Source organism: Capricornis sumatraensis, chromosome X, assembly GCF_032405125.1.
Source record: "Capricornis sumatraensis isolate serow.1 chromosome X, serow.2, whole genome shotgun sequence".
In the NCBI taxonomy this organism is placed as follows: Eukaryota; Metazoa; Chordata; class Mammalia; order Artiodactyla; family Bovidae; genus Capricornis; species Capricornis sumatraensis.
The window spans coordinates 1,235,154-1,247,177 of record NC_091092.1 but is presented as its reverse complement, the minus strand read 5'-3'; the positions used below and the strand labels follow the sequence as shown (position 1 = coordinate 1,247,177).

At 37.6% G+C, this 12,024-nt stretch overlaps 1 protein-coding gene across 5 annotated transcripts in view; it reads right to left on the bottom strand.

Moving 5' to 3' along the window:
• Window positions 1-777: 777 nt before the first annotated feature.
• PCDH11X (protocadherin 11 X-linked) overlaps window positions 778-12,024 on the bottom strand; it is a 797,400-nt gene continuing 786,153 nt past the window's right edge. For all 5 annotated transcript variants that reach the window (XM_068962684.1, XM_068962685.1, XM_068962686.1 and 2 more), the window contains one exon: window positions 778-1,454. In XM_068962684.1, coding sequence (XP_068818785.1) covers window positions 778-1,454 — 677 coding nt within the window. The remainder of the gene's footprint in view (window positions 1,455-12,024) is intronic.

The following is a 12,024-nucleotide window of genomic DNA, read 5'->3' as shown; positions in this document are numbered from 1 at the left end:
AAAGTATATCAACAATGTATTCTTAAAATAAAACTAGAAAACATGAAAATAGAGACAAAAGTATGAGATATTTACATTTCCTACTGTTCATTTTTGCAAAAAAATACTAGTAACAAAAAAGTGGAGACAACAACAAATATCAAGCAAAAAGGCAAAATGTTACATCTTCTAATGTTGTCTAAACAAAAGTTTAAATGCAATAAAGGTACTCTTGGAAAATCAGATATTTGCTAGTTTTCCATTGGCTATGTACTGAGTCCAGAAAAAACAGAATGGAAAACAATCAGTAATATTGAAGATGTTTGTGAAAAGAAAAATATATAGTGCATCAGAAGTAATATATACTATCTTAATATCTGTCATGATAAGACTTTCTGTACAAAGGAATGTAACTTTTTTCAATTTTTTTAAAATACATTTTTATTTATTTATGCTATCTTTAATTTTTCATCAGTTTTCACTTTTCAGCATTCAAATTTTTTTATATATTCATACTTAATAATTTAATTTTTGGAGATATTGTACAAATTATTATTTTTTAAATTTTGGTTTATAATTGTTCCAATTTCCAATTGGTGATATATAGAAATATAATTAATCAAATTGTAAATTTATTTTAACTTTTGACTAAGGGTCTAGCTCTAGACTTGATTCTGTTATAAACTTCTATTTACATAGCTATTTACAAATCTAACAATTCAAAGTACTCACTGAAATTGGATTTCAAACTTTGATTATAAACATCTTGGTGGAAAATGTGAAATAGCTGTTTTAGCTTTATAAGGGATGTTCTTCCATAATGGGAGAATCACACCTAGAGGGTCTAGCCTGTTGGCCTGGAGTGAAGGTTGTCAAGGGAATGATTTTAATCGAATCATCACTAGGATGAAGTCTTTTAGACATGGCATAAAAATTAGATCTTGTACTACCTTGTGCTCCTTGGTCAAGAGAAAGTAGTCCTTCAGGACCAGCACCTTGCCCCCAACCCTGCTGCAGACCCATTGGTGGTTGTGCAAGGCTGCGATGAAGGGCAGCAGGCTGTGGCAGAGGAGGACTGCAGTGGATTGCAGCAGCCTGTGCCAGGGGAGGGCTGTAGTAAAGGGCTGAGGCCTGTGCTGGTAGAGGGCTGTGGCTAAGAGCCTGTGCTAGAGGTGGGCTGTGGTGGAGAGCAGAGGTCTGTGCTGGTGGAGGGCTGTGGCATAGTGCTACAGCCTGAGCCATTGGAGGGCTGTGGCAGAGAGCAACTGTCTGTGTCACCAGAGGGTTGTGTCGGCGAAGCGTTGTCTGTGTTGGGGGAGGGCTGTGGCATATAGCAGAGGCCTGTGCCTGTGAAGGGTTGGAATGCATCAGAGAAGCTGGCATCCAGCAGGCGTCAGAGTGGCCCAAGATGAGACATTCTTGAGTGCAGTTGTCAGAGGCCTCTTCCACAGTAGGTTGAATAGTTATTTCTGCAGCTGTTAAGGTGGGAAACAAATGATAAAATTTATGTTTCAAAATCATGTGTTTATTAGCTACTTAAATCATATTGCTACAAGAATGCTTAATAATGTATATATAAATGCATCAGAGACTTCTAATATTTTCATAATTGGTACTCGATTTGTCACAAAGTAATTCCTACGGTAATATGAATAATCTGGAGTGGGTGGATGGCATTTCATTCTTATAAGTAGGATATTTTGGCTTAGTCTCCCAAATGTAGATAGTTTAAATTGTGTTTATGACTGTGAATGGAAGCTGTGGTCATTGATCTATACACACAAATCCACTGAAATATGGTCCTGACTAACACAAAAGGTTGACATGAGTGAAATGAATGGAAAAACCAGTACAGAAACATGTAATGAACTAACCAATTATAGCTAACAGTTTGGCTAAGAATATAATTAATTACTCTGAGAATAGAGCTAAGAATAAATTAGGTTAATTTGGAAATAGTTTATTGAATTCTAAGATATGGCTTTCAGTTTCAGGAATGAAATATAGCTATACTTATCTCAAAGTCAATTGATTTCTGTATTCTTTATTTTTGGAAATTGTGGCAAATCAGAGTTTAGCAACATAAAGGATTACAGATCTAAAATACTTAGCTCTAAACTAAAAAACTTTCTAAAACTCCTTTATAAGCTTTCTGTAAAAATTTAAAATGCCAATAGGTATCAAATGTCAATAAGTATACTACACAAAGACTAGCAAAGGAAAGACAGAGTAGCTATATCAATATAAAAATTGACTTTAGAGCAGAGAAATAATGAAGAATATTATATTATAATTTTTTAAAAGGTCATTTATCTAAGAGATACAATCCTAAAAGTCAAAAATAGAAATTAATATTCCTGTAAATCCTCAACAGGATATAGAGTCCAGGTACTGTCATTATCCTATCATACTTAAAGCCAAGGAATAAAATACCTCAGAAATGATTGTCACAGATAAGACTAATTTTCTCCATTAGATAACCATTTACTTTTCTTCACTTACAAGACACCTAAAAAATGTCCCTTTGAGATTAACATTTTTAAAAATCTATATTTTTGCACAGTTATATTTTAGAAATATTCGGGAAGGTAAAATTTTATGTATTTGGAATGATATTAAATCCTAAAAGCGTGCAAGGAAATATACAAACATACACATAATTATGTTTTACTTCCTTGCCATCAGAAAAACAACTGATTTGGCAGCCTTAAGTTTTACAATAAAGGAATACATAATAGTTTCAGCATTGAGTTATTTGTTCTTTATTATGAGGAAATAGATATCAAGTCATTTTCATTGAAATTTGTGATTTATAAAAATTCCTTTTTTTAAGAGTTTTATTGAGATATAATTCATGTGCCATAAAATCCACTCATTTAAAGTGAATAATTCAATAATATTTAGTCACATAATTGTGCCACTGTCATCAAAATCAATTTTGAGACATCCTTATCACTACAAAAAGAAATCTGGTATCCATTAGCATTCACTGGCCACTTCTCCACATACTCCACAGCCCTAAGCAACCATATCAAACTCCATAGACCTAAGCTACCATTAATCTACCTTTCTCTTCTATAGATTTTCCAATTCTAGACATGTAATATTAATGGGATCCTTTCAATGAAGTATTTTGAGACTGGTTTGATTCATTTAGCATAATGTTTTGAAGGTTCCTCCATTTTGTAGCATGTGTCAGTACTTAATTTTTTTTTTCATTGCTCAAGATTATACTTCGTATGATTATGCCACATTTTATTTATCCATTCATCAATTGGTGGACATTTGAGTGGTTTTTGATGAGTAATGTTGTTATGAATATTGTTTAAAAGTTTTTGTGTAGACACAGTCATTCATTTCTTTTGGGAATATACCTATGTATGGAGTTGCTGGATCATATGGGGTCAATTCTATATTTAATGTGAAGAACTGCCAAATTATTTTCCCAAATTGACTGCACAATTTTAAATTCCCACCAGAAATATATTAAGGTTCCAATTCCTCCACTCAATTTCTGCAAAAATTCTGTGTTTGGATTTTGCAGATTTTGATAGGATTGTATTGAATCGGAAAATCAGTTTGTGATTTTAACAATATTAAGACTTTAACAGTGTTAAATTTTCCTATCTTTGAATATTGAATGTCTTTCCACTTATTTATATCTTTAATTTATTTCAGTATGTATGTATGCGTTAGTCGCCCAAAACTCTAAATAAAAAGTGGAAATCTAAATTGAATGTTTCAAATACTTTTACTATCCATTTGACCATATTAAACCAAACTTCTAACTGTCAATCCATTGTGCCCTGGGCTATGCTAAGTCACTTCAGTTGTATCTGATTCTTTGTGACCCTATGGACTGTATCCCACCAGGCTCTCTGTCCATGGGATTTCCGAGGCAAGAATACTGGAGTGATTTCCAGTATACTGGAAGATTTCCTCCTCCAGGGGAATCTTCCTGACCCAGGGATTGAACCTGAGTCTCCCACACTGCAAGCAGATTCTTTGATTTCTTTCAGTAGTTATTTCAAGTTTTTCAGAGTAAAAACTTCACATTTCCTTTTTTGAATTTGCTCCTAAGTATTTTATTCCACTGTAAATGGAAGTGTTTCCTTAATTTCTTTTTTGGAATGTTTATTGATTGTATATAGAAGTACACTTGATTTTTATATATTGTTCTTAAAGCCTGTAAACTCCCCAGCTTGATTATTAGTTTTAATAGTTTTTTAATGGATTTCTTAAGATTTTCTGTATATAAGATCTGCTCAATATTATGTGGCAGCCTGGATGGGTGGAGAGTTCAAGGGAGAATCAATACATATATATGTATGGCTGAGTCAATCTGCTGTGCACCTGAAACTATCACAACATTGTTAATAAGCTATATTCCAATATAAAATTAAAAGCTTATTTAAAAAAAATAATAAAAGAGCAAGAAGCAAAGTATAAATCTTCTTTGAAAAATGAAGCAAGAATACAAATAGATGCCTCTGCCCATTTGCTCTGGCAGCAATCTGAGCAGTGCAAATCAGGGAACATGAGTGGAAATGAATAAATAAATACTCTATCAAGATCAAGGTAAAAGAAATAGTAATAGCTCATAAAGGGGGAAACCAAAGACCGCAGAGGTTGAGTGCATTGTCCAACATCACAAAGCCAAGAAATTAGAGTCAAGATTCACCTCTGGTTCAGTTTAATTGCAAAGTCTCTCAATTCTTGGTAGTTTAAAAAATTGCTAATGTTTCATTTCCCCTCCTATATTTATTTTACATACAAGGGAAACCTGATATGCTTAACAGGTGATCTTTCAGCAGAAACTCTGCAGGCCAGAAGAGAATGGCAGGATATGTATATATAAAGTATTGAAAAGGGAAAATCTACAACCAAGATTACTGTACCTGGCAAAGATCTCATTCGAAATTGATGGAGAAATCAAAAGCTTTTCAGACAAGCAAAAGTTAAGAGAATTCAGTACCACCAAACCAGTTTTACAACGAATGTTAAAGGAACTTATATTGTCAAAAAATAAAAAAGAAGAAAAAATATCTACAAAATCAGCCCCAAACAGTTAAGAAAATGGCAAAAGCAACTATATCTATTTGTAATTACTTTAAATGCAAATGGACTAAATCCTCAACCAAAAGGCACAGACTGGCTTAATGAATACAAAAACAAGACCCATATACATGTTATTTACAAGATACCCAATTCAGCCCTAAGATATAGACTGAAAGGGCAAGGATGGAAAAATATATTCCATGAAAATGGAAAGCAAAGACAGCTTGAGTAGCAATCCTCATATCAGATAAAATAGACCCTAAAATAAATAATATTGCAGGAGATAAAGAAGGACACTAAATAATGATCAAGGGATCAATCCAAGAGGAAGACATAACAATTGTAAATACCTGGAAACCTATATGCAGGTCAGGAAACAGAAGTTAGGACTGGACATGGAAAAACAGACTGGTTCCAAATAAGAAAAGCAGTATGTCAAGGCTGTATATTGTCACCCTGCTTATTTAACTTATATGCAGAGTACATCATGAGAAGCCCTGGGCTGGAAGAAGCACAAGCTGGAATCAAGATTGCCAGGAGAAATATCAATAACCTCAGATATGCAGATGACACCACCCTTATGGCAGAAAGTGAAGAGGAACTCAAAAGCCTCTTGATGAAAGTGAAAGAGGAGAGTGAAACAGTTGGCTTAAAGATCAACATTCAAAAAACTAAGATCATGGCATCTGGTCCAATCACTTCATGTCAAATAGATGGGGAAACCGTGGAAACAGTGTCAGACTTTATTTTTTGGGCTCCAAAATCACTGCAGATGGTGACTGCAGCCATGAAATTAAAAGAGTCTTACTCCTTGGAAGGAAAGTTATGACTAACCTAGATAGCGTATTCAAAAGCAGAGAAATTACTTGGCCAACAAAGGTCCGTCTAGTCAAGGCTATGGTTTTTCCAGTAGTCATGAATGGATGTGAGAGTTGGACTGTGAAGAAAGCAGAGCACTGAGGAATTGATGCTTTTGAACTGTGGTGTTGGAGAAGACTCTTGAGAGTCCCTTGGACTGCAAAGAGTTCCAACCAGTCCATTCTGAAGGAGATCGGTCCTGGGTGTTCTTTGTAAGGAATGATGCTAAAGCTGAAACTCCAGTACTTTGGCCACCTCATGCGAAGATTTTACTCATTGGAAAAGACTCTGATGCTGGGAGGGATTGGGGGCAGGAGGAATAGGGGACGACATAGGATGAGATGGTTGGATGGCATCACCAACTCGATGGACATGGTTTTGGGTGAACTCTGGGAGTTGGTGACGGACAGGGAGGGCTTACTTGCTGCAATTCATGGGGTCACAAAGAGTCGGACATGACTGAGTGACTGAACTGATGCACTGGACATAATGGCAAACCACTGCAGTACTCTTGCCTAGAAAATCCCATGGAGAGAGGATCCGGGTGCAGGCTACTGTCCATGGGGTCGCAAAGAGTCAGACATGACTGAGCGACTTTACTTTCTTTCACTTATGCACTGGACAAAGGAGCTCCTCAATACATAAGACAAACACTAACAGACATAAAAAGAGAAATTGACAGTAACACAATAATAGTAGGAGATTTTAACACCCAACTCAGACCAATTCACAGATCATCAAAACAGAAAATTAATAAGGAACACCAGTCTTAAATGATACATTAGATGAGATAGATCTCATTGATATCTTCAGGACACTCCGTCCAAATGCAGAGAAATACACCTTCTCAGTACACATAGAGCATTCTCCAGGATAAACCACATCTTGGGTCACAAATCAAACTTCAGTTAATTTAAGAAAATTAAAATTATATCAATCATCTTCTCTGACTCCAACCCTATGGGACTAGATATCAATTATAAGGAAAAAAAAAATGTAAGAAACACAAACACATGTAGATTAAACAATACATTTCTAAATAACCAACAGGTTACTGAAGAAGTCAAAAGGGATATCAAAAAATTTCTAGAAACAAATGACAGTGAAAACACAACAACTCAAAACCTATGGGTTTTGATTTCCTATTTGATTTCCATTTTAGTTCACTGATTTCTAAAATGTCGATATTCACTCTTGTTATCTCTTGTTTGACCGCTTCCAATTTACCTTGATTCACGGACCTAATATTCTAAGTCCTATGCAATATTGTTCTTTACAGTATCGGACTTTACTTCCATCACCAGTCACATTCACAACTAGGTGTTGTTTTCCCTTTGGCTCAGCCTCTTCATTTCTTCTGGAGCTATTTCTCCATTTTTCTCCGTAGAATACCATATTGGGCACCTACCGACCTGGGGAGTTCATTGTTCAGTGTCATATATTTTTGCTTTTTCATACTATTCATGGGGTTCTGAGGGCAAGAATATTAAAGTGATTTGTCATTCCCTTCTCCAGTGGATCACATTTTGTCAGAACTCTCCACCATGTTCTGTCTGTTTTGCGTAGCTCTACACAGCATGAACCATAGTTTCACTGAGTTAGACAAGGCTGTGATTCATGTGATCAGTTTGATTTATTTTCTGTAATTGTGGCGTTCATTCTGTCTGCCTTCTGATGAATAAGGATGAAGACTGTGGAAGCTTCCTAATGGGAGCAACTGACGGTAGGGTATTCTGGGTTTTGCTCTGGCCAGGGCCATGCTCACTAAATCTTTAATCCAATTTTCTGTTGATGAGTGGTGTTGTGTTCCCTCCCTGTACTTTGACCTGAGGCCAAACTATGGTAGGGGTAATGGCAGTAAAGGTGACCTCCTTCAAATGGGTTTAGGCCAGCATGTCAGAACTCTCAGGACTGTAATTTTCAGTGCCCCTGACCCCATGGCAGGGCTCTGTCGACCCATGGCTCTGCCAGAGACTCCTGGACACTCACAGGCAAATCTGGCTCAGTCTCTTGTGAGGCCACTGCTCCTTTCTCCTGGGTCCTGGTGCACACAAGGTTTTGTTTGTGCTCTCCAAGTGTCTGTTTCCCCAGTCCTGTGGAAGTTCTGTAATCATCTAATGGAGTAAATGGATTATCATTCATAAATTACATACATATATTTTTATCACATACATTTTAAGAAATGTCATGTTTTCCTTGTATTTTCAACCATTTTGTAAGAAATATATGATTAATCTGTTGCATTAAAACAGTTTATTTATCCACATCATTAATTAAACTTTAATTTGCTGTGAAAAAAAGTGTTGTTTCAATGAAGAATGTCTTTGTGATTATGTTTTTATAGCACATACAGTTGTCTTTGAAATCTTGTAATGAGTAATTCAAGTACAGGTTGCCTTTGATACAAACATTAAAATTATAGTTCATTAGGTTAACTTTGACTATTTGCTTGTCCATCAAATATCTGTACAAACATTCTAATGCTCCTCATTAAAAAACTTCAGATAGTGTATTGAATCTATAATATGCCTAATACAATGGGAGCACCAATCACTGTTTCTAAAAAAAAAAAAAAAAAATTGAAATAATTGTTTTTTTAATGCCAGCATGCCACAACTCCCAGGACTGTGGTATTCAGTACCCTGAATGTCACATGTCGCATGTGTTCTTCATGTGACATTTACTGTACAGTTATAATGTCTACATTAATAAAAGCAAGCAATTAGGTTTATCTCTTGACCAATTAAAATGTACTTGCATTATTAGTGTAAGGTTATATAAAGGATTACTTGTTCAATAACTTATCTCTAGTGTATATGCAAATCAACATAAGCACCAGTAGAAAAGCAAGTACCACGTAATTTGTGCTTCAAAAAAAAAAAAGCAACTTTTTCCTCTTGCTCAAAGGCAATCATTATTTTGATACTAGGAACATAATAAGTTTGACTAATTAAAATACAAAATACTGGGAGAGGTCCTAAGATGGTGGAGAAATAGGACAGGGATACCACTTTCTCCCCCACAAATTCATTAAAAGAACATTTGAAAGCTGAGAAAATTCCACAAAACAATTTCTGAATGCTGACAGAGGATATCAGGCACCCAGAAAGGCAGTCCCTAGTCTTCAAAAGGAGGTAGGACAAAATATAAAAGATAAAAAGAGAGACAAAAGAGGTAGGGACGGAGATCCTTCCTGGGAAGGGAGTCTTAAAAGAGGAGAAGTTTCCAAACACCAGGAAACTCTCTCACTGGCGGGTCTGTGGGGAATCTTGGAATCTCAGAGGGCAACATAACTGGGATGAAAAATAAATAAATAAATAAATAAAATCCACAGATTACATGCCTAATGGCAACTCCCAGCACTTGTAGCTGTGACCAGCAAGCGGGGGCTGAACAGGGAGGCCAGGGCTGCATTGCTTAGGGTAAGGACCAGGCCCAAATACTGTGAGGGCAATCTGAGGGAACTAACTTGAGATAGCAACCCAAACTGTGCCAGAGAAAGAGAGAGAGAGACAAAAAAAAAGAGAGAGAGAGAACTATCCCATTAACAGCCCTAACCTGAGGCACTGCCAGGCCCGCTCACAGAGCAAAGGACTGAGAGAATACCAGAGGAGAACTAGCAGGCTGTGGACTGGCCCATCCCCCTCTGGAGACAAGCAGACAGGGCTGGGGGGGGGGGAGGGGGGGCAGCCAGAGCCAGAAACGGGCAATTGCCGCCCCAGAGAGGTGTCCTCTACCAAACTGCAAGCAGGCTCCATTGCTAACAAAGAGTTCTTGGGATTCTGGATGGTTGACATCCGCCAGGAGGGTTGCAGCCAGAGATCAGCTCACCAGAAGAGACACATGGCACACCTGAGAAGGCACGCCCATTGTACACCCAGAAAATCAATGACTGGGATGGGGAAGGCAGTAAGGTACACTGCCCACCTGGAGGTGACTACACTCGTAAAGCGTCTGGTCACGTGAGCTGCTCAGACCTGGGAAGGGCACAGTACTCAGGCCAAATGGAGTCTTCACCTTTGTGGAGTACTCGAGAACCTGAACCTGAGAGGCTTAGACCTGGAAAGTGCATGTGACCCAGGGCCCGCCTCAGACAGTTCCTGGCAGAGCAACCTTGAGCCTGAGAAGTAGAGACCACAAAACCACACACGCTGTTAGCGGGGGCAAACCCAGTGCGGCTGAAACACTGCAAGTATGCCCCACATGTACCAGTGATATTTGTTTGCAGTGTTCCTCCTTCTCCACATCACGACCAAACAAGTGAGCCTAAATAAGTAAACACCTTTGCCCCCTTGTGTCAGGGCAGAAATTAAACACTGAAGAGACCAGCAAACAGAAGAAGCTAAAATAAACAGAGGGAACCACTTTGGAAGTGACAGGTGCAACAGATTAAAACCCTGTATTTAGCATCGACTACATTAGAAGGGGCCTATAAATCTTGAGAAGTATAAGTCAGATTAAGGAACTATCTGAAACTTGACTGACCCCACACTGCCCTCAACAGCTCCAGAGAAATTCCTAGATATATTTTTATTATTATCATTTTTATTTTTTTTATTTTTAAACCCTCTATCACTCATTTAATTTTAATTTTTATAATCTACTGCTAAGTTAAGTCACTTCAGTCATGTCCAACACTGTGTGACCCCATAGACAGCAGCCCACCAGGCTCCCCCATCCCTGAGATTCTTGAAGCAAGAACACCAGAGTGGGTTGCCATTTCCTTCTCCAATGCATGAAAGTGAAAAGTCAAAGTGAAGTCACTCAGTCGTGTCCGACTCTTAGCGACCCCATGGACTGCAGCCCACTAGGCTCCTCCATCCATGGGATTTTCCAGGAAAGAGTACTGGAGTGGGGTGCCATTGCCTTCTCCATTTATAATCTACTATCACCTTGCCAAAAAAGAGACCCTACTCTTAAAGCAAACCATACATGTATATTTTATAATTTTTGTGACTTTTTTTTAACATTGTATTTTTTAGAGTCTAGCCTCTACTCTAGATTTTTAATCTTTGCTTTTTGGTATTTGTTATCAATTTGGTACCTTTAAGAAACCAATCTTTAGTACCCATTTTTACTTGGGGTTGTGAATACTGGCTTGATTGCTCTCTCCCTCTTTTGACCCTCCATTTTCTCCACTGGGTCGCCTCTATCTCCCTCCTCCCTCTTCTCTTCTCCATGTAACCCTGTGAACCTCTCCAGGTGTCCTTCACTGTGGATAAATTTTTCCTCATTTACCTAAATATTTTATCTTTGGTGTTGTATAGATGGAGAAGGCTTGAGGCTACTGTAAGAATAACACTGAAATCCAGAGGCAGGAGGCTTAAGTTCAAAACCTGAAAACACCAGAGAACTCCTGACTCCAGGTTACATTAATCTATAAGAGCTCATCCAAAAACCTCCATACCACAATGAAACCAAGCACCCTCCAAAGGCCAACAAGTTCCAGAGCAAGAAATACCATGCTAATTCTCCAGCAGTATAGGAACATAGTCCTGAACTTCAATATAGAGGTTTCCCAAAGTCAGACCAAACCCATTGACACGTCAAAACTCACTACTGGACACCTCATTGCATTCCAGAGAGAGGAAATCCAGCTCCACACACCAGAACACCAACACAAGCTTCCCTAACCAGGAAAGCTTGACAAGGCACACATCCAACCCAACCCACAGTGGGGAGCCTCCACAATAAAGAGGAACCACAAACTGCCAGGATACAGAAAGGCCACACCAAACACAGCAATCTAAACAAGATGAAAAGGCAGAGAAATATGCAACAGGTAAAGGAACAAGATAAATGCCCACCAAACCAAAAAAAAAAAAAAGATGAAGAGATAGGGAATCTATCTGAACAAGAATTCTGAAAAATGATAGTGAAAATGATCCAAAATCTTGAAAACAAAATGAAGTTACAGATAAATAGCCTGGAGACAAGGATATAGAAGATGCAAGAAATGTTTAACAAGGACCTAGAAGAAATAAAAAAGCAATCAATATATAATGAATAATGCAATAAATGAGATAAAAATCACTCTGGAGGGAACCAACCATAGAATAATGAAGGCAGAAGACAGGATAAATGAGGTAGAAGATAGAATAGTAGAAATAAATGAAGCAGAGGGTAAGA